At 39.8% G+C, this 24,342-nt stretch overlaps 1 protein-coding gene and 1 long non-coding RNA gene across 4 annotated transcripts in view; both read right to left on the reverse strand.

Annotated features, from left to right (window-relative positions):
• The window catches only part of LOC127043770 (uncharacterized), a 421,859-nt gene that overhangs the window by 323,157 nt on the left and 74,360 nt on the right, over nucleotides 1-24,342 (reverse strand). The window lies entirely within an intron of this gene.
• Nucleotides 1-24,342, reverse strand: part of GALNT1 (polypeptide N-acetylgalactosaminyltransferase 1) — a 206,742-nt gene that overhangs the window by 119,072 nt on the left and 63,328 nt on the right. For 2 of the 3 annotated variants that reach the window (XM_050937728.1, XM_050937729.1), the window contains one exon: nucleotides 2,636-2,865. In XM_050937728.1, coding sequence (XP_050793685.1) covers nucleotides 2,636-2,774 — 139 coding nt within the window. In that variant the 5' untranslated portion in view covers nucleotides 2,775-2,865. Of the gene's footprint in view, nucleotides 1-2,635; nucleotides 2,866-6,322; nucleotides 6,477-24,342 lie in introns of all 3 variants that reach the window. The other variant, XM_050937730.1, reaches the window with a different exon arrangement.

Consider the following 24,342-nt stretch of genomic DNA (forward strand, 5'->3'; position numbering starts at 1 on the left):
ATATAACTGTTTAAATTATATCTAGAGAGTAGGGCTGTCCATTAATCAGTTAACTTACACGATTAACTCAAAAAAATAATTGCAATTAAAAAAATTAATCACAATCGCACTTTTAATTGCACTGTTAAACAGAATACCAATTTAAATTTATTACATATTTTTGGATATTTTTCTACATTTTCAAATATATTCATTTCAATTGCAACACAGAATACAAAGTTTACAGGGCTCACTTTATATTATTTTATTTACAAATATTTGCACTGTAAAAGTGATAAAATTGGTTTTTTTGCAATTCACCTCATAATATCATAATGCAATCTCTTCGTTGTTAAAGTGCAGCCTACAAATGTAGATTTTGTTATGTAACTGCACTCAAAAACAAAACAATGTAAAACTTTAGAGCCTACAAATCCACTCAGTCTTACTTTTTGTTCAGCCAAGCACTAAGACAAACAAGTTTGTTTACATTTATGGGCGATAACACTGCCAGCTTCTTATTTACAATATCACCTGAAAGTGAGAACAGGCACTCACATGGCACTTTTTTAGCAGGCCCTGCAAGGTATTTACGTGCCAAATATGCTAAACATTTTTATGCCCTTTCATACTTTGGCCACCATTCCAGAGGCTATGCTTCCATGCTCATTAAAGAATGTGTTAATTAAATGTGTGACTGAACTCCTGGAGGCAGAATTCTATGTCTCCTGCTCTGTGTTTCACCAAAATTCTGACATATTTTATGTTATAGCAGTCTTGGTTGATGACCCAGCATGTTGTTCGTTTTAAGAACACTTTCACTGCAGATTTGACAAAATGCAAAGAAGGTACCAATGTGAGATTTCTAACGATAACTATAGCACTCAACCCAACATTTAAGAATCTGAAGTTCCTTCCAAAATCTAAGCTGGACAGGGTGTGGAGCATGCCTTCAGAGGTCTTAAAAGAGCAACACTCCAATGTGGAAACTACAGGACCGGAGCCACCAAAAAAGAAAATCAACCTTCTGCTAGTGGCATCTGATTAGATGATAAAGGTGAACATGTGTCCGTCTACACTGCTTTGGATTGCTATTGAGCAGAACTCCTCATTCGCATTGACGTATGTCCTTTGGAATTGTGGTTGAAGCATGAAGGGACATATGAATCTTTAACACATCTGGCATGTAAATACCTTGCAACGACCGTTACAACATTGCCATGTAAACACCTGTTTTCACTTTCAGGTGACACTGTAAACAAGAAGCGGGTACATTATCTCCTATAAATGTAACCAAACTTGTTTGTCTAGGTGACTGACTGAAGTAGAAGTAGGACTGAGTGGATTGTTGGCTCTAAAGTCATTTCTGAATGCAGGGTTTTTTGTACATAATTCTACATTTGTAAGTTCAACTTTCATGATAAAGAGATTGTATGAGGTGAATTGAAGATACTATTTCTTTTGTTTTTATAGCACAAATATTTTTAACAAAAAATATAAAGTGAGTGCTGTACATTTTGTTTTCTGAGTTGTAATTGAAATCAATGTATTTGAAATGTAGAAAACATCCAAAAATATTTAAATAAATGGTATTTTATTATTAACACTTGATCAATATTTTTAATCGATTGACAGCTCATATCTATATCTTTATCTATAGCTATAAGGTACCATCCTAGGTAGCAAACAGCTGTACCTAATCCAGAGTGGAGGCTCTATTTAGTTGTAAATCAACATGTTTTAATGGTAATATCAACCAATGAGAATGCACCTTTCTTTAGATAAGAATAGAATTACAAACAGAAAAACTGATTAAAACCAATTATTTAAAGTGAAGCTTTCCACTATGTGATTTAAATCAATCCACCCTGAAGTCTGACAGTTATAATGGAAAGTGGAAGGCAATCTTAACAATAGCCATTGCCAGCTCCATCTGTACTTTACAGCTTTACTTGATTTGTTTTATACATCTGCAAAGAAAAATAGACATACCTGTACTGAACCCAGACAAGCTCCATACTTTATACTATAGTAGCAACAATTTTATGCAGCTTAAATATTCTTTCTAAAAGCACCAAGTTCCATTGGGTAGCATATGGAAACTATGCTGGGAAGCAGAGGAGGACAGGAATAACAGAGCTTTCTTGAAGAACTTTGTTACAGAAAAAAAATAGTTCCTGTTTCAAAAATAAGCACTTATTCAACATCTCAATACTGGAGGATTTACTGTACTAATTTTAATAAATGCTGAAACAAAAGGGCATTTATTTCATAATGAGATGACTGTCCTTCAAAATTACTATATTATTTGGCCAAATACAGCTCTTAGTTACACTGCTTTAATGTTATTAATGTCAGTGGAGTTACTGCAGACATACATTACGGTAGGGAAGGATTTGGATTATTTTCTTAACTCTGTTTTACCTTCCTATACTAACATCATTTTAAATGAAATCTGCCTTCAGAATGCCTCAGGTATTAGAGAGCCTACCCAACACCTCCAGGATTTTTCTATTTTTTTTTTTTTTAAAAGACGCTGAAAATATTTGTGATACGTACAAGATGAAGTCATACTCATCCTGTTGGGAATTATCAATGGGCAAGTTTTCACTGATGCTTATTTAAACCAAGTTGTAATTTATGAACATCTACTCACCATCTCCAGCAGGTAGGCCTCGCTCTTTTTTCTCATCACATTTGTTGCATTCACTGAAGTACAGCAACAGAAACATATCCAAAAGGACCCAAACCAGTGAGGTGGCAAGGACCACCTTGCAATATGCAAATTTTCTCATGGCACTTTAGGTCAAATACAAAAATAAAAAAGTATAAATAAAAATGTCAACAAGATTGCTTTAATCCAGTTTCTGAGACCATGTTCTGTATCTGAAAAGAAAAAGAACAGACATTACAAAAGAAATCCAAAATGAGAAGTAACATCCAAACAGGCAATTTTATGTACATTTTAGGATAACTAATTTGAAATGCAAATTAGTTATCACAATGGTCCACGTGCAAAAGTTAAGAAATCCTCGAGGCACTCTGAGTGAAGAGAATAGACACAGCTAAGGCAACCAAGTCTGGTGACGTGTTAACACTCATTCCTCCAAAATGCCAATGCCAATAGCCAAGATTCCAAGTTGCCTACCCAATGCAGAAGAAAATATGGAACTACATTCAAATTAAAAGCCACTCTTGGAATTTGGACTTAATATATCGTTTACCCTTTGAAAATTTAAGTTAGCCAGCATAATTAAAGGTCTGATCACAACAAACAAACAGTCTTTCCTAATTTTCCTCGAACTGATATACACTTGGCTAGAGGGAAATTTTTAACAGTACACAGAGCATACTATTTTAAATACTAGAATTAACTTGGTGATAAACAAGGAAATGAAGACCACCTTTGCTCCAGTCTTTACTGGTAAAGTTTTGAAAATGCCAGTGTTTATGTCTAAGACTGCTGTAGTATGACAAGCAACAGTTTTATTTAATTTGCAACATGGTTGAGAAATAAACAAGTTTGTTCCACTTTGCTGTTTCTGAAACAGACTTCATTTTTTAGGAGACTGTTTGCGATCAGAATTTGGCCCAATTTTGGATTTCATTTCCAAAGTTGAAAAGTGACTATAGTTACTATATGTAGAATAATAAGCTAAACACCACATACCACACAAATGTAAAAGGCAGGATTTTAATACTATATTTAATAGTTAGAATCATAGAAATGCAGGACTGGAAGGGACCTCAAGAGGTCATCTAGTCCAGCCCATATTGAAGCAGGATTGCATATGCCTAGACCATCCCTGTCTATAATCTCTTCTTAAAACTCTAAAATGATGGGGATTCCACAACCTTATGGCTTAAATATCTTATAGTTGGAAAGTTTTGCCTAATAACTATCCTAAATCTCACTTAATGTAAATTAAGCCCATAATTACTTCTACTTTCAGTGGACATGGAGAAAGATTGATCACTGACCTCTTTATGACAACCTTTTACATAAACGATGAGGACTTCTCTCTCCCATTAGCCTTCTCTTCTCTACATTAAACATGCTGAGTTCTTTCAACCTTTCCTCATAGTTCATGGTTTCTAAACACCTTATTACTGATCTCTGGATTCTCTCCAATAATAGAATAGCAAATTTCATATGTTGCCTCCAATGAAAGTTGGGGGGGGTCTCACCACTGTATTGAGCAATGCCTTTACACTACAATAGTCTCCATCACTCACTGGAACAAGTTTTCTCCATGATCCAAAAAAGATTCGAAATCTGCCATCAGCATATTACACATTGTTAACCTACAACTGAAAGAGTACTGAACACATTTGATCTACTACATTCAATTATTAATGTTCTTTTTAAAAATATCAAATTGATTTAGACTTAGCTGTTTGCTTTGTAATAGGATGCTGCAAATCAAAAATATGTTCCAACTCTGACAAGCTTTTCATGCCTAGAGAGTGAAGAATATGTGTATTAAAAAACTCAATATAAAATAGAAATTAAAGCAAGAAAATGCTTATGGTTAATAGCTTGCTGGTGAATGTTTGACAAAGATCAAGCTAAAAAGGGGCAAGTATACCAAGGTATAAAAAAAAGGAAAAGGATTTTCAGAACTGTCTTATACTTCAGACTCCTTTCTGCCCGAGAAAGAAGTGTCTTCACAAAAAATGTCACCATGGCTAGGTCAATGGTGAACTGAGCTCACTGCCTATCATGTTTACCAATATTCTCTTTCAGTTGCCTGGAATTCCCTGTTGGTCTGTCTGTTGTCTCATTTTATAACTTTGATCATAAGTTTTTAGGTGCAGGGACCATCTTTTTGTTCTTTTTGTACAGTGCTTAGAATAACGGTCTCCTAGGTGCTACACTATTACTGAAATATCCTCAAAGCGCCTAATGTACCTTTGGAGACTATGCTAATTAACAACTCAGCTATATCAAGTTAAAAAAAAGGCACACTTTGCTGCTAAGTGTACCAAAGTAAATATTGGTTACAATAAAAGTTATCAAGTGCAGTGAAGGATCCAGCAACAGGAGTAATCTGGGAGATGTCCAAAGCAAAAATTCTCAACTGATAAACTCATTTAAAATAAGAGTCCTTCTAACTTATAAATTTAGAATGAATCCAATCATTGAATCCAGTTTGATTAATTTGATTACTGGGCAAATATCTACCCACTTCTCAACAAATTAAAGTTTTAGAAATGAACCCTTTAAATCCTATTATGCTGCAATTAATTCAAATTAAGAATAAATTCCACAGACACCACTATAAATTGCCATACTGCAGACTTTTATACAATTGTCAAAAAAATATTTAAACACAAAAACAAGCTTTGGGCTTCCCTAATTAACAAATTATTTTCAAAAACAAGAACACAAATAATGCAAACTGGCTTCTGTCAATTACTTCCAGCAATATGCTACAAGGTTTATGCTGCGTAACAAAACTGTACAGAACTTTGGCTATCTGCTCCTGTCTATCATCATATTAATAAATGTTAAGATTTTACTAGGAAACTCTTCAACCACATGCCATTTCCTTTCTGGGCAACTTCCTCCGCCTCCTGCTCTGGAAGAAGTCTCTTCACCATATGCATTGTTGCTATATATGCAATTTCTTCCTGAAGCATCTTTCAAGGGGGATGAATTAGCAATTACAACCAGTTAGAAACAGAAAACCATAGAAATAAACACAGCTCAAACACTAAACCTTCATTTTCTTTAGAGAAAACTTACTACGGAACACTGTCTTTCTTTCACATTATTGGCCAAATCCTATACCATGGAAAGATGAAGCAATTCAGTTCTCTTCTAGCAAAAGGTATTAAGTTTTTAGGGTTATAAGTAACGCTCATGTCATACTGTCTCACTCTCAGTTTCTACAACTTTTGCAACATCCATTTATTCCTATTCTTAGTTTCTTATCTTTTAATGAGTTATTGACCCAAAGGAGGATCTTCCCTCTTATCTCATGACTCTTTAGTGGGCTTCAAAGCCTTTGGTGTAGGATCTTGTCAAAAGCTTTCTGGAAGTCCAAGTATACTGTATCCACTGGATCACCAATGTCCACATACTTGTCAAGTTCTAATAGATTTGTGAGTCATGATTTCACTTTACTAAAGCCATGCCGAGTCTCTCTCAGCATATCATGATCAGCTATGTACCTGATAATTCTTTTCTTCACTATGGCTCCAACCAATTTGCCTAGCACTGAAGTTGCCTGTAACTGCCAAGATCACCTCTGGATCTTTTTTTTTTTTTTAAATCAGACTTACTTTAGCTATCCTCCAGCCATCTGGTACAGACTGATTAAAGTGACAGGTTACATACCACAGTTAGTACTTCTGCAATTTCATACATGAGTTCCTTCAGAACTCTCATGGCGAACATCATTTGATCCTGGTGACTTAGCACTGTTTATCTATTTGCTCCAAAACCTCCTCTGTTGACACCTCAATCTGGGACAGTTCCTCAGATTTGCAACCTAAAAAAGAATGGCTCTTGTGTGAAATCTCCTTCATACCCTCTGCAGTGAAGATCAGTGTAAAGAATTCAGTGAGCTTCTTCACAACAGCCTTATCTTCCTGGGATGCTCCTTTAACACCTCAATCACATAATGACCCACTGATTGTTTGACAGACTCTGTGCTTCTGTTGTACTTCAAAAAATGTTGCTGTTAGTTTTTGAGTCTTTGACTAGCTGTTCTTCATTCTTTTTTGGTCTACTTCATTACACTTTTACATTTGACTTGCCGGAGTTTATTGTGCTTTTATTTTCTTCAATGGGATCTGACTTCCAATTTTTAAAGGGTGCCTTTTTACCTCTAACCACATTTTATACTCTCTTAAGCCAGGGTGGCCTTTTTGGTCCCTTTTTAAAAAACTATGGTAGACATTTATATAGAAATTATATATACACATGAAGATTAAATCCTGTACATCACTTAAAAATGGAATTGTACGCTCTCAAAGAGGATATTAGCATTAGGTTTCTAGCGCTACTAATTCTAAACTCTTCCAGAAATTAAAATGGCTTGGGTGGGAAGGACATAAGGCAGAAGAAATGAAGTTATGCAATTTTAAAGTCAGTATTTCCCCATCTGCAGACAAAATTAATATTTTGTTTCCTTAATAAATCTGAGAATCCAGACAGGTAGGATGTCCCAATGGTTAGGCTGCTAGCCTTGGACTACTGGATCCAAATTCAGTTTTCTGCTCTACTCCAGACTTCTTCAGTGACTTTCCCAAAGTTACACAATCCTTCTGCCTCAGTTCCTGGCATACGTGTATAAAATACATATTTCCAAAGGGTACCTATCACCATAGTATCTGGGCACCAAAATAACCTTAGAAATAATTAAGTTCTAAAGAGGGGTGGCACAATCTCAACCAAGTGCATATGCCTTATAATACAGCATTGTTATAATATTAAATTTGGAAATACAGTACAATTTTTTTTTCTACACCTTAAGATGTAGAAAGTTTAGAGTATGGCTCAAAAATCAAGACAAGTCTTAGACCAAGTTTCAATGAGATCCTGAAAACAAGCTTAATTTGAAAAAAATTGGTTCAGTTCACAGAATGGCTTCCTCCTCATGGTCACATCTGGCAACTGAAAAAAATGTCTACTGGAGACTCGTTGTAGCAAAACTAAAGGGGGTTCAGACACACAACAAAAATGACTATAGACACGGAAAAACTTCCATATGGAGATCCTGAGAAGATTGACGCAACAGTTCAGTTTAGAAGAGAAATGAGGCAGACGTATGTAAAATAATAAAAGTGAACTTCAGATGGAGAACGTTGAAAACTAATCTCCAAATACTCTGAAATTAGAAAGATCATTTTTAAATTTCTCAGACTTCACCTTAAGATGGTCTTGGGCTGGAGGAAGCTGGTAAGTTAAGGTATAGTAAAATCCATCTATTTGTCAGCTTCGTTCTATAGGGAAAGATGACCACGATTAGACTAGTCCTAAGTTCATCACGAAAATGCACCCTCCTCCACTTATGAATTGGATGAACACACTGACAGATTCCTCTGAAAATGATGCTGATTGGAGCTCTGTAGAGCTTTTTCCGTTATTTTTCCTCTGGTCTAGGGCACTGCAGGAGTGATCTGGTAGAAAACCTATGACTGTCACAGGATTGAACGAACAGAAAGAGAACCAGTGCTAACTCAATAGATCTTAGTCTCTCTTGGAATCTATGTATATTCCTGTGGGACCTCAGATTTCACAGTCTGGTCCTAGATTAAGGCCTTAAGCTATCAAAGGAAAGTATGAAGGACCCCAGAGCCCTAGTGTTCCTGGATGAAGACTGGGGTCTTTGTTTCTCAACCACAACAAAGAGGCTAGTTAATTCAAATAAGGTTTCAAGAAATGGGTTGACATCAGAGCTGCCCTTAGTGAGAACATCTAGCTGAATCCTAAAATGAGCAATCAGAAAGGATAATGGCATAGCTCAATAGAAACTGTGCTGTAGCTACAGCCCCTACTAGCATGTTTGGGGCAGCCTCTCTAACTGGGGCACTTCTATGTCTGCTTAATGATTTAGTCTTTGGAATATATAGCCATGCTCAGCAGCAGATGAAGAATTGAGGATCCCTGTAAAACTAGATCTTGACTCAGAAAACTACATCCAATAAGCTCAAAAGGCTTTTTACAGTACTGCTGCAAAGTGAATAAGGGACTATAGACACATGGAGAAGAGCAGAAAGCCTTCTTTGTTCTTACTACTGGACTACACTTCAACTGCTGAAAGCACTGAACAACCAAAGGAACATTCAGCTTCCATTAAAACCCCTTTTGTAGGAGGACTTTATCAAACAGGTCAAATATCAAATGCCTATCTTTAAGCCACAATCTTGACAGCTCCATAAAGATTCTAATTTAGAATGAAAACTGAAAAGGAAAAAATGTATAACTTCATGCATGCTACATTTGAAGGTCAGAAAAATCATATTTTGACTATTCTGTCATGAGCCACTTGGCATTACAGAAAAAGGTCAGCTTTAAATTACTGCTCATACTATACTATTTCATTTCTATTCCTATTTGTTCCTTTGGTAAATGTATCACAGCAACTTAAAAATTACATTCCAGCTTCTCACACCTATATAATTGAGAACAAAAATAATAATAAATAATAAATCATCTTCCCTCCATATCACTACCATGCTGTCCTTTTAAATAGGGGAACATTTAATCTTGGACTGCATTAGTAATCTTCAACATACACGTTTATTTAATTTACAAAGGATTACAATGCTGTTTATCACCTTAAACAGCTATATGCTGTATTTAAGCAGATATAATGCTGATCTGAAGCCAAAATTCCTTTTTAGTGGTTCTAACTGAAAACATGTTGTGAACTACCATTAAAGAACATGGTTTAAAGCAATGCTGTCAGCTTAGAATGTGTGACCTGGTTTAGGTTTGTCATTCTAGAAACCATGTAATTTCTGTACTCCTTAAGAAAAACATACTAGGCAAGGGGTGCACAAACTATGGCCCACAAGCCGCTTCCGGATCGTCAGACATTTTTATCGGGCCCTCAAGTTCCCGTCGGGGAGCAAGGCTGCAGGCTTGCTCTGCTCTGTCCAGCACTCTCCAGCCCCCGATTCACAATTCCCTTGTTGAGCACAGTCTTCCAGCATGCAGAGCCACACTGCACAGGTGCGAGTTCACCACATTGTTTCCGAGATTGGAACCCTGCCCCATGTGACAATCCCCCCGCTTGCCCCCCACGTGACAGAGCACTCAATTCCCTCCCGGCGGTACAGAATTCCCTCAGGAGTAAATTACAAAGTGAGATTCTCTGGCCTGTATTATGCAGGTCAGACTAGATTAATAGTGATTCCTTCTGGCCTTAAACAGCTATGAATCAAAAGTGCCTAATTTAATGCCATCAGATGGATGCTTCGTGGCCTCTATGATATGGAATTTTTGGTTTCTCAGTCCAGTTAGTAGTGAGGTAGTGTCCACTAGAGATGTGCAAATCTTTATTAGACTAATGTACAAATACCAGTTTCTTTGATCACATATACAAACAAACAAACCAAACACAGATAGTTAATATGGCCACACCTCTTGGAGATAAGCCATTTTAACTCAGCTGCTGCCCCAAAACTCCATTCTTGAGCCTATCTAGACCAGCAAATAGACTTGCTGCTGCTGCTGCTGCATGGGAATGGGAGAATTCATTTTTTAAAAATAATTTTGATAGATAATATCAATGCTTATTTCTATGCATTTTTAAGGTTCTCAATTTAAATTTTCACACTTGTAGGAAATTTTTTAATGTCATTAGAGACTGATCCAAAAAGTTGGAGCTTTATAACCTTTAGAACACAAATTATCACATGTCAAAATATAGAAAGTAAATATCACTAAATCAAATGCTATTGAAGTTCTCCAACAGCCTTTTTCTTACTAGGCCTATCTGTAAATTATGACTGCTGACAGAATTTTTTAATTTTTTTATTTCTGCGTGTTTGGTGAAATCGACATAATTACTAACAAAAATCTAATCCTTCCAAGCCTATTCATAAATGTTGGTAACTTGAGGATAAAATTTGCTTTCTGCAGCTCTGCTGAAATAGTTTTGCCAAGTCCATATTATCAGTTAAATTATTTTTAGCACTAGGAACCTATTGCGGATAAGTTGATAGTAATAGATTGTTTGATAGCACAAACCGGACTTCGTGTATTTAGAAAAGGAATCATCAGCTGGCAGTTTCAATGGTGCCAAGAGGGCAAATTTAAGACCTCAACCCTTATCTTTGGGAAATGTCATGAAAGGAGAGTTTAACTATTAAAGCCCCAATCTCTCTGACTGCAGGCTGACGTATCACCACTAGGAAGGTTGTTTTCCTTGATAAAATAAATAAGGAACATGTGGCTACTGGTTCAAATATGGGATTTGTGAGGCTTTTGAGAATTAAATTCAGACCTCAAGCAGGAGTACAAACACCTTTATCTGTGGGAAGGAATTCCTTAAGCCTTTCATAAATCTAGCAGTGGTGGGGTGAACAGAGAAACCTAGGCTGTTAGGGCTGCCAGGTAAACTTTGATGGAATTGAGGGCCAATCCTGTGTTCTAAAGATGTAGCAGTTACTCCCAAACAAGGGGAAGCAGAACAGATTCAAGGGCAGCATTGTGGAGTTTGTACCAGTGGCCAAATGTTGACCACTTTTGAAGGAAAGTAGTTTTGGTGGAAACTTTTCTACTATTTAATAGTATGTCATACCTCCACAAAGCAGTATGACTAGCTCTGTGAACCATGTAGGAACCACACCTTGTAGCAAAGAATGCCCAAGTTGAGATATATCAGGCATCCGGCGTCCTGAGAGGAGTTGAGGCACAGCTGGAAGATCTATTTGAAGACAGAATAAGGTGAAACAGGTAAGGGAACCTCACTTCCCTTGACCACATCGGGACTATCAGAATGACTCTGGCCTTGGTCTGCTTGATATTGTTTATCACCTTGAGAATGAGAGGTGGAGGAAGAAAGGCATAAAACAGTCTGCCCATCCAAGGCAGAAGGAAGGTATCCCCCAGTGAACTGTGATCTAAACCTCCCCTTGAGAAAAACACGTGGCATTTTTAGTTTGTGGTTGTGGCAAAAAGGTCTACATCTGGAAACCCACAAGTCTGAAAGACTGCAAATAGAACCTGAGAATCCAATTCCCACTAGTAATATTGAGAGAAGCGCCTACTGAGTGTGTTAGCTCTGGCATTCTGTAAGCCAGAGATACACATTGCTGAGATCCTTATGTGATGCTTTATACACCAATTCACACAGTTTTATTGCTTTGGTGCAGAGGGAAAGGGATCTCATCCCTTCTTGCTGATTGATATAAAACATGCATTAGCGTCATGACTTTGATAGGTCTGTGTCTGATGAGAGGAAGGAAAACAAAGACAGAACTGTCAAGAATGCTTGAGATCTAGGAGGTTGATATGGAAAGTGGGCTCTGGAAGTGACTAACTAACTATCTGCCCTGTACTCTCAGGGAACTGAGGTGTATCTTCCAATCCAACAGAGATGCATCTGCTACAGTTGCTGTCAGTGTTAGTTGGAGGAAGGGGACATCCTCTGCCTCTATATTGCGATGAATCTACCATCAATCTAGGGAACGTTTCACCTGCTGGGGAATCTACACTTCTTTGTCTAGACCAAGGGTCGGCAATCTTTCAGAAGTGGTGTGCTGAGTCTTCATTTATTCACTCTATTTAACATTTTTAGAAGATCTTTCTATAAGTGTATAATATATAACTGAACTATTGTATGTAAAGTAAATAAGGTTTTAAAAATGTTTAAGCAGTTTCATTTAAAATTAAATTAAAATGCAGAGCCCCCCTAGACCAGTGACCAGGACCTGGGCAGTGTGAGTGCCACTCAAAATCAGCTCACGTGCCACCTTTGACACATGTGCATAGGTTGCCTACCGCTGGTCTAGACTGTATCTGTTTGGTGAGTAAATCATTCTGAGGCACCCCTGGAAATAGCAAAGGTGTAACTTGGCATGCTTTGTCATGGAAGTGTAAACAGCCATGCAACTTGGAAGTTGAAGGCAGTTTCTGACTGGTGTCTGGGGCAGTCTTGAATTGTTTTGATGAGGCTCAATACTGTCCAGAACCTGTCCATGAAAAGAGATGTCCTGGATGTCAGGGAATCGAGACACATCCCCATATGAATTGTACATTCTGAATGGGTATTCGTGTGAATTTTTCTATGATCAGCTGGAGGCAGGTCCAAAAACAAAGGAAGTTCTGTCCTTGTGGCAGACAACACTTCATGTTAGGGTCGACACTTGAATAGCCAATTGTCGAGGTACACGTATGCTACAGGAACAGTCTAGCCATGTAGGTAAGCCACCATTAACCACAGAACGTAAGAACATAATAATGGCCCTACTGGGTCAGACCAAAGTCCATCTAGCCCAGTATCCTGTCTTCTGACAGTGGCCAGTGCCAGATTTCCCAGAGGGAATGAACAGAACAGGTAATCATCAAGTGATCCATCCCTTGTCGCTCATTCCCTGCTTCTGGAGAACAGAACCTTCAACAAAACTCTCAGAGCAGAGGAGAGGCCAAACAAGAGGACTTGATACTGGAAATGATTCTTGCCTACCACAAATTGGAGGACTCTCTTAAGTGGCAGATGCATTGCTATACAGAAGCAGGCATCCTGGAGGTCAACAGCCAAAAACCAATTCCACGAACATAGGAAATAAATTATCACTGCCAGCATCACCATCCTGAATTTCTGGGATTCAGGAATCTGTTTTGAGTCTTAAGACCTAGAATTTGTCTCCACCCTCCATTCTCCTAAAAGGATATAGTTTGAATAGAAACCCTTTCCCTTATCTTGAGCAGGTACCAGTTCTACTGCTCCTAAATGAAGAAGGTATCTACTTCCTGCCTAATCAGGGGCACATGAGAAGGGTCCCTGAAGGAGGACTGGGAAGGGAAATGAGGAGAGGGGGAAGTAATGTGGATGGTATAGCCCAATTACGTTACTTCCAGCACCATTTGTCTGAGAAGAGGCGCTCCCATTCATGCTGAAAGTGGGGGAGTATTTCCAAATGGGGGAAAGAGGGCAAAAACACTGAAGCTAGCAGGCTAATGCAGGGTGGGAATATGAACCCTGGACTGTCTCATCAAAACTGGCACTTTGACTGTTGAGGAGCCACAACAGATGGGTTAGAGCAGTGGCTCTCCACCTTTCCAAACTACTGTACACTTTTTAGAATCTGATGTGTCTTGCATAAACCCAAGTTTCACCTCACTTAAAAACTGCTTGCTTACAAAATCAGACAAAAATATACAAGCGTCACAGCACACTATTACTGAAAAATTGCATATGTTCTCATTTACACCATATAATTATAAGATAAATCAATTGGAATACAAACACTGTGCTTACTCTTCAGTGTATAGTATACAGAGCAGTAGTCATGGAAGTGCAAATATTGTGTGTATGAAATTTCAGTTTGTACTGACTTTGCTAGTGCTTTAGATATCTACCTAGTTTTATAACAGGCTACATAAAGATGAGTTAGATGTCTTCCAGGGGGTACATCGAGTTCTCAGGGGTACACATACTCCTAGTTGAGAACCACTGGGTTAGTGGCTCTCTCTCTCTAGAACAGGGGTTGGCAACCTTTCAGAAGTGGTGTGCCGAGTCTTCATTTATTCACTCTAATTTAAGGTTTCGCGCGCTGGTAATACATTTTAACGTTTTTAGAAGGTCTCTTTCTATAAGTCTATATTATGTAACTAAACTATTGCATGTAAAGTAAACAAGGTTTTCAAAATGTTTAAGAAGCATCATTTAAAATTAAATTAAAATGCTGATCTCATGCCACCAACCTGCTCAGCTCGCTGCCAGCCTGTGGTTCTGTTCACCTAGGCCAGCAGCAGGCTGAGCAGAGCCTGCGGCCAGGAGGGGGGTTCAGGGGTCAGGGAAGAGGGCTGGGGGTTGCAGGACAGAAGGCTGGGTGTGATGGAGGTTCAAGGGTCAGGGCAGAGGGCTGGGGGTTTTGCGAGGTGCAGGGCAGAGGGCTGGGTGTGTGTTGGGGTGTGGGGTTCAAGGCAGAGGGCTGGGGGTGCAGACGGGATTCAAGGGTCAGGGCAGAATGCTGAGTGTGGGGGGCTGCAGGGCAGAGGGCTGGGGTAGGGGGTGCAGGGCAGAATGCCGAGTGTGGGAGACTGCAGGGCAGAATGCCTAGTGTGTGTGTGGGGGGTGAGGGCAGAGGGCTGGGGTGCTCAGCTCGTAGGGGTGCTCCCAGCAGGGGGCTGGAAGGGATGTGCCCTGTTCCACCCCCTTTCTCCAAGGCCCCATCCCTACCTCTCTCTGCGGCCTCTACAGAGCTGCCTGCACGCTGCCACTCTTCTCCCCTCCGCCTCGCAAGGGCCATCAGCTGATTGGCTCAGGGATGGAGAGAGGGCGGGGCAGGAAAGCACCACACTGGGTGAAGAAGTGGGAGGGGGGAAGCTTGGCTGCCACAGGACCAAGCTTCTGCCTCCTGCCCCCACAGGAGAGGGCGGGGGGGCTGACTGGGGCTGGGGGCCGGGACCGCGGCAGGCAGCTGCGTGCCGCTCAAAATCAGCTCGCGTGCCATGTTTGGCACACGTGCCGTAGGTTGCCGACCCCTGCTCTAGAACCTGTACATCTTCCTGGGGGGTTCCATGGGTCTCTGGAATTCAGATAATGGTATAGGACAGGATCTCTGAGCCATTTGCAGTCTGCTGAACTTTTGTTTGTTTGCAGAAGCATGGATCCCTAATGAGTATAATGCATCCTGAAATCTTTAAGAATAAGCAGGAACTCAGTGTTCTCTACAAACAGCTTCCATCCATCAAATGGGAGATCCTCAACTGCATTTTGAGTTTCCCTGAGGAAGCCAGACAATTGCATCCAGGAATTGCTATGCATCACCAATGACGTAGAGAGATGGAACAGGCCATGGAGTCTGCAACATCAAGCATTGCCTGCAAAGATATTCTTGTCAGCAACTGTCTTTCAGCAACAGTGGTCTGGAATTGTTCTCTTTGATCCTAGGGAAGGTGCTCAATAAACCACACACAATCCTTGTAGTTGGCAAAGTTGTACCTGGCCATTAATGCTTGGTAATTTGCAAAACAAACTACAGTAGGCCTTCTTTTCCAGGAGATCCAGAAGCTTTTTGTCTCTGTCATATAGGGTGGTTTTATAGCAGTGTTTGTCCCACTTGCATCAACCACCAGAGAATTGGGAGACGGGTGAGAAAGGGAATTCAGAGTCCTTGAAGGGGACATAACAAGTAGGTGTCCCTGTAGCTGGGGTTTGCCAGGTTGTTCTAGTGCAGGGACTCTCAAATTTCATTACATTGCGACCCTCTTCTGACAAGAAAAATTACTACATGACCCCAGGACAGGGGACTAAAGCCCAGCATGGGGGGCTAAAGCCAAAGCCTGAGCCCCACCGCCCAGGGCAGGGGGCCAAAGCAGAAACCCAAGGACTTCAGCCCTAGGTTTGGAAGCCTGTAACCTGAACCCCACCACTCAGTGCTGAAGCCCTCGGGCTTCTCCTTTGGCTCCGGGCAGCGAGGCTTGGCTTTGGGCTTGGGCTTCAGCTCCAGGCCTCAGCAAGTCTAATGCCAGCCTTGGCAAACCCATTAAAATGGGGTCATGACCCACAGTTTGAGAACCGCTGATTTAGTTCAATACTTCCTAATTTTTAAAATCAGTGCTTGCAGCTTTTTTTGTGTATTAAATCAAAGTCTGTCAATGGATACCATGCTAATTGCCTAAATTTAAATTGATTTTTTATAAAGCTCAGTGTTTTGATTGATCCTTTCCAGAAAAAAACCTCAAAACAGAACATCAGCCAAAGTACATGTTGCAGCCTCTCTGACATTACAGCATTGCTGCAAAGAAGAGGCTATCATTTTTTATGAAAATCAAGATGTGCATTTGAACAAAGTGTGAATCAGTGAAATTTCACTGTAAATAATAATGGAGATATACCTATGTCCTAGAACTGGAAGGGACCCCAAAGGGTCATCAAGTCCAGCCCCCTGCCTTCACTAGCAGGATCAAGTACTGATTTTGCCCCAGATCCCTAAGTGGCTCCCTCAAAGAGTGAACTCACAATCCTGTGTTTAGCAGGCCAATGCTCAAATCACTGAACTATCCCTCCCCCGTAGTTCACTTACACATTTTTAAAATGGAAAACAGATTAATTATGACCTAACCATAATCACCTGACCTAATCACTAGTAAAAATACAGCCCCAGAAGTGTTCCTCTATTAAAAATCATACTTATGAAGCTACTTTTTATAATGACCAGATAACAGCAGTCCCTCTACTATAAGATTTCATTGTACCTAATTTTTAAATGGAACTTTAACTCTACCAAGCAATGTTACTGTATAAATGTTTTTAAAGCTACAAGTATCACACTCTTCATATCAAGACTAGCAAATAACACATTTATCATACGCCAATCTCTTCATGGGTTACCTTCAGGAAGAATTTCTGGAAAAAATGCACCATGAAACAAATGTTATCTCAGATATACTGACGATATTTTCATCCTTTGGGCAGACAACCTAAACTTCCTCAAATTTCCACCACAACTTCAACAGTCACCATCCATCCAACAAATCCTCTCTGGAGCACACTCACATTAGCATCAAAATTCCTGGGACTACCACAATAACCCTCAGCAATGGAACCCTTCAAATAAGCATATATACAGGAAACCAATGGATTACCTCACTTACCTCCACAGATCCAGTGACCATCCTAGGCGCAGTAAGAAATCTTATCAATAGCCAGGCTCTCGGACACGAAAGAATATGTTCCAACTAAAGTCTGGGATACACATCTTATCATACTTAGACCACCTTTATCAAACAAGGACATTCCATCAGAGAAGTAAATCACATCATGCAACAGGCCATCCAAATACTCAGAACCTGCCTCAATAAGGAAAAACACTACACCAACCACACACCCCTACTTGTCATCTACCTCCCCAAAATGGAAGCTATATGGCATAACAAACAATTACAACCCATACTCGATGGGGACCACATCCAGAAAAAAAAGATTTCCTGACACCCCTCTAGTAGCCTTCAAACTCCCCACCAAGCTCATCAGAAGCAAGCTCCCCACACACCAGGACACACAAACTAGTACGAGGCCCTGCCAAAACAGATGCACAACCTGCAGACATATCTCCACTGTACAATGATCAATACCACCCACAACACAACCTTCAAGATACGTGGGGTTTATGCTTGCCTATCACAACACATACTTTATCTTATCTAGTGCATCAGATGCCCCCAACAGCAGCTATATGGGTTAAAACAGACAATCACTATGCTCCCAAATGAACTCACTGAAAAATGGTAACAAAAACACACCTTATCACCCCTGGGCAAACAAACACTTTTCACAAAATGATCACTCCATATCTAACCTCAGACCTTGTCCTTAAAGGAAACCTGCACAACACCTTCAAAATACGAGCCTGAGCCTAAATTCTTAATTTGCTTGACACTACAAGTCAGACTCAATAGGAATACATGTTTCATGTCTCTTTACAACAACCTTAAACTCAACTCCTTAGTCCTATGACTGCAGAGATGTTAATGGCCCACTTAATGTATAATGGTCCCTTGCAAAAACATATTAACTTCCAGGTTTAATAATCTACTCCAGTTCGAATTTAGCTGTGACACTGATTACCTTTCCCAAACCTGAATAAGAGTTTTGTGTAGCTAGAAAGTTCGTCTGTCTCTTCCACCAACTGCTGTTGGTCAAATATGTTTTCTCATCTAACCCACCTTGTCTGTTTCATATCCTTGGACCAACAGGGCTGCAAAACCTTTGCTAAATATATTTTCTTTTATATCAAACTTGTTCAAACTTGCTAGCACAATTAACTTCAAGGGAATTCACTTAATTGCCTTCATAGTTCCTTTAAACATGCATTAAAAAAATCTAGGTTTTTTTGTAAGGGTCACTCATTTGCTTTATAATTAAATTTTAAAAAGGTAAAAAAAATCCTGAATCTCAATACCAGATACCCAAATATTTAGCTTACAAACACAATCAAGCTCACAGCTCATAATACAAATTCAGTGCATTGTGAAAAACAAAGTACAATTAGAATACCTCATACTTTTGTATACCAAAATACAAAAAGTTTCTCCATCATATTAATTTCCAGACTACAGCAGGTATACCAAGTCCTTACACAATACGACTCGCTTCGCAGTGACTTTAAAAGCTTATAAATCTAACTCAAAGACAGTAATCACAATAATTCAAATGGAAGATAGCATGACTGATAATTGGAGAGATCAGTAACATTCACCGAATTGTAATCCACAGAGCTAAAATACAGTTTAACACAATCACAAAAAGGACCCGGCTAAGGCTCTATTTTTAACAGTTAGTTGCAAGTTTAACTTGCATTTACTTTGGTATTAAAGAATAAACTGAAAATTCCGTTAAGGTATAAACGTGTGAGTTTATAACACTGAACGAAAGTTATGGCTTCTAACAGTCAACTATTTAGCATATGTAGTTTTCAACTGTTTTGACAATAACTTTATATTTGTGTGCCAGGAGAGCCCTAAAACAGAGAAGTTGTTTCCCCTCAGCCTCTTTCCAAGTATTCAAGAAAACTAGAGACTAGTTAGAAGTAGAACTGGCTTAAGTAAAGAAATTCTCAGTCAGTATTTTCCCCCTTCTAAGGTAACCCAGTGCATACTCTTGTAGATAAAAATCAGATTTTAGCATAAGTGTTGAATAAAACTATCAATTAAGATCATACAGAAAAATTGATGTGCATTAAATTTCAAATGCCTATACCTGAGAAGACAGTTATGAACTATTTCTTTATTACAGAATGTCAGGGTTGGAAGGGACCTCAGGAGGTCATCTAGTTCAACTCCCTGCTCAGAACAGGACCAACCCCCAGACAGATTTTTGTCCCATCCCTAATTGGCCCCATCAAGGATTGAACTCAACACTGGGTTTAGCAGGCCAATGCTCAAACCACTGAACTAATAGTCCAGCAAAAAAAATAAAAATAAAAATAAAAATATATTTTTATAATAATAAATAATAATATGGTACAGTTGAATTAAAATTCTCTTAAGCCATCCATCAATGGCTGGTTATCAGAACACTTGAGATAAGTCTAGGAGCAACCTTGAACTGTGATTAAGGCTGCAAGTTTGCCACGGAGGTCACATAATCCGTGACTTTCCATGACTTCTGCAGTGGCTAGCCACACCAGCTGCTGCTGGGGCAATCTCAGGCCACTGCCTCATCCCACAACCAGCAGCAGCAGGAGTTTGGGTGGGGTACTCAGGGTTGGGGACGCAAGAGGGAGTAAAGGCAATGAGCAGCACTTAACCTTGTGGGGGATGCGCTCCCCAAGAAGCAGCGACATCCCTCAGCTCCTAGGCAGAGGCGTGGCCAGACATCTCTGTGCACTGCCTCTGCCTGCAGGTATCACTCCCACAGCTCCCACCTCGCTGTGGTTCCAGGCCAATGGGATCTGCAGAGTCAGTGCTCAGGGAGAAAGCAACATGCAGAGCTGCGTGGCTGCACCTCCACCAAGGGCTGAGGGATGTCGCTGCTTCCAGGGAGGCACTGAGCCGGGGAGGGAGCCTGCCAGCTCTGACAGCCCCCATTCCCTCCCCCCAAAGCACCTGTGGCATCCCCCCAGGCCACCCCCCTCCCTAAGATTTAGTCAGGGGTATAAAGTACAAGTCATGGACAGGTCATGAATTTTTGTTTACTGCTTAAGACTTGCCCATGACTTTTACTAAAAATACCCATGACTAAAACATGGCCTTACTTATGAGTGTATTAATATAATTTTCACCCTCGAAGAGCAGATCCTTAGATTCATATGGTCACCAACAGGCATTTGAATCTCCAAAATGGTCTGATTAAAAAACCTATATTTCAACTTATTACACAAAACCACTTGGGGCATGGCTTTTGAGGTTCATAGAATCATAAACTTTAAGGTCAGAAGGGACCATTATGATCATCTAATCTGACCTCCTGCACAATGCAGGCCACAGAATCTCACCCACCCACTCCTGTGTCTGAGTCACTGAAGTCCTCAAATCACGGTTTAAAGACTTCAAGATGCAGAGAATCTTCCAGCAAATCACCCATGCTCCACGCTGCAGAGGAAGGCGAAAAAATCCCAGGGCCTCTGCTAATCTGCCTGGAGGAAAATTCCTTCCTGACCCCAAATATGGCGATCAGTTAATCCCTGAGCATGTGGAGCAAGACTCACCAGCCAGACACCCAGGAAAGAATTCTCTGTAATAACTAATATCCCACTCCAACTAACATCCTACCACAAGACATTGGGCATATTTACCGCTAATAGACCAATTAATTGCCAAAATTAGGCTCTCTCATTATACCATCCCCTCCATAAATTTATCAAGCTTAGTCTTGAAGCCAGATACGTCTTTTGCCCCCACTAATCCCCTTGGAAGGCTGTTCCAGAACTTCACTCCTCTGGTGGTTAGAAACTTTCGTCTAATTTCAAGTCTAAATTCCAGAATTATCTGCCTAATTCATCATCTTCCTTACCATTCAGCCTCATGACTTTTTAAAGTATGATTTAAAACAATTTCAAAGTGTCACACTAATTTTTATACAGATTGAGAGAGTTAGCTTTTCTATCCAATAGAGGTACATAAGCTTACTATATTAGAACAATTAGGACCAATGTCGCCAGTCACTGACAGTCCAATGCCAGGCAACTTCTGAAGCTTGAATATCAAGGTACGGTGACTGATGCCTGATGGAGGTGCCAGCGTGACCTTTCTTGGGCCTTGAGATACCCCTTAATAAAGGCAAGATGAGGGGATTTATGCCTTTTCTTGCTAGGACCTGGTGATTGTGACAGTGACTTGAGTTCTGAGCCTCTTAGAGACACTGTGCTCTTTCCAAGCCTTACTCTCAGAAGCTTTACAGGTGATGAAGGATAATATTTGAGACATATGTCCCAAAGATCTGAGCTAACCCCAATATCACTGGAGAACTTTTTGAAAACATTTGCTTAGGCTTTTCAGTTTCAGCCACTCCAGGATCTGAGATAGGACACAAAGACCCTTCAACAAAAAGTGCTGTAGGTGAACCTCTCAAGTTTTGTGTTCTTACAGAATGACCTGCAAATGGTACATTTCTTAGGATATGCCCCTCATTAAGGAACTTCATACACCCATCATTAAGCAGCAATACTGCACTGCAATATAGGCAGTTTTTAAATCAAGGAAACTTTAGCTTTGCCATAAGGGCTAGACCTAGTATAAGAAGTCTCAGAAAAGTTAAGAAAAATTAGATTACCAAAAAAAAAAAAAAAAAAAAAAAAAAAATCCAAGGCTCTAGCACTATGCATATCAAACAATTTACACTATAAAGAAATACTCAGAGAGCAAGAGGAACATACACTGCTAGGGTTCTACCTCATAGCCATGGGCAGTAAAAAAGAAACTGAGGGATGGCTAAAGTTGCCCCGCCCTTTAATGGGGACTATGAGGACACCTCTGGCCCTAACTCACAGAGCTGGACAAAAACATTCTGAATTTGAGTACTCTGGGTGGGCACGCATACCAAGAGTGAAATATGGACAAACGCTTGAAGAATGGACAAACGCTTGAAGAATTAAAGATTTCTCTTAGAGATATGCAAACAAAAGAAAAAATATATTAAATCGTTTGTCAAAAAACCGAAAACATGCCATTGTCACCTTTCTGAAACAAGAGAACTGGATAACAAGGGAACTAGAACTACTGGTGCAAGAAGTGAAATCAAGTATTATAGGGATAACAGACACATGGTGAAATAGTTGTCATGACTCAAATACAGATATTGAAGGATATGGGCTGTTCAGGAAAGAAAAATAAAAGTAAAGGTGGTGGAATACATTGCATATTAATGATGAGGTAGGCTAAAGAAATAAGTAGCGATCGAATGAATAAAACAATCTGTCTGGGCCAAAAAATACTTTGGTGGAAAAATGATAGAGGTTCCACTGGGATAGTGCTTGTGGTCTGCTAAAGACCTCCAGTATCTGAACTGGATATTTTTAATGAAGTAAATGCTACCGGGAATTGTGATTATGGGAAACTTCCATTTCCCAGATACAGATTTAAGAACAAATGCTGCTAACAACAACAAAAAGGATCCAGATATTCCTTGATGTCACCAAACCAGTAGCAAGGACCTTATAAAAGAACTGATTACAGAGGACAACCTTGGTTCGAGTGATCATGAGCTCATTCTTTTTGCTGGAACCCTTTCCTCTGTGAGAGACTGTGGGAATTGCAGCCTATGATGTAGATGGTTTGCAATGTCTCACATGACTGAATAGGCCAATCCAACAGTTGCATGATATTTGGCACTAATTGCAAATGTGTCTTGGTTGGGAGCTGCTTGCTTCATATGGGCTCTTCTTTCTTCAAGCTGTAGAAGCCAGCTCCTGTCATGGACTTTGATACCCTGATGGAGATGATGGCACCACTTGTTACGATCACTTGCCAAAATTTCCCATTTGTCAGGATCAATCCAAAATTCCTTCATATCTCGCTTGCACGTGTGCTTATAGCAAAGCTTGGGACTTCCTGTTTTTCTTGTTCCCTCTGATAGCTCCCCGTACAGCAGTGGGTCTCAAACTTTTTTTTTACACTGATGACCCCTTTTCACATTGTAAGCCTCTGAGTGCGACCCTTGCCCCCCCAAATAAATTAGTTTAATATATTTAACACCATTATAAATGCTGGAAGCAAGCACAGTTTGGGGAGGAGGTTGACAGCTCGCGACCCCCCCATGTAATGACCGTGGGACCCCGAGAGGTCCCAACCCCCAGTTTGAGAACCCCTGCCGCATAGCGTCCTTGGGTATGTGTTGGTCTTCCAACCTGCTTAGATGGCCCAGCCAGCATAGTCATTTCAGCTCATCAGCAAAGATGAGCTAATTCAGTTTACACTAAAAGGATAAACAAAAATAGGTCCTGCATCTAGGGTTCTTGATGTCAAAAGGATAATCTTAAAAAAAAAAAAAACTTTTAAAAATGTGAATTAGTTAGGTAAGTTAACTAGACTGTAGAACTCAAGGATCTGAATGTGGAGGAGACTTAGAATTTAACTCAAAGTTGCAGAAAATATCCAAATCCTGCACCCGAAACCAGGAGTGGGGAGGGGAAGTCCTGTAAGGAAGGGTTCCAGACTAAAATAGATGAACTAGCATCTCAAAACAGGTAAGCTTTCTGGAAAGCAGAAAGCCTACAAGGAATGAAAGGAGGCCTCAATTGTATGCAAGGTCTTCGGACAAATTTTGAAAGAAGGAGCAATTAAAAACAGAGATTAATGGTAATTGGGATAAAATACGTGGTTTTAAAAAGGTAGATCATGCCAGACCAACCAGATCTTTCTTTGAGAAGATAACTGATTTTCTAGACAAAGGAAATGCAGTATATCTAATTTACCTGGATTTCAGTAAAGCATTTGATACTTTCATATATGAAATAATTAGCTAAAATTACAGAAGATGGGAATTAAGGAGAATTGAAAAGTGGATAAGGAACTGTTTAAAAAGGGAGATTACAATGGATCATACTAAAAAGAACTGTCAGGCTGGAGGGAGATTACTGGTGGAGTTTCTCAGGGATCATACTTGGGACCAATCTTATGTAACATTTTCATTAATGTCCTTGGCACAAAAAGTGGGTGTGCGCCAATAAAATCTGCGGATGACACAAAGTTGGAGGTATTGCCAATATGAAAGAGAACAGGAATGTCATACA

This window comes from Gopherus flavomarginatus, chromosome 2 (assembly GCF_025201925.1).
Source record: "Gopherus flavomarginatus isolate rGopFla2 chromosome 2, rGopFla2.mat.asm, whole genome shotgun sequence".
In the NCBI taxonomy this organism is placed as follows: domain Eukaryota; kingdom Metazoa; phylum Chordata; order Testudines; family Testudinidae; genus Gopherus; species Gopherus flavomarginatus.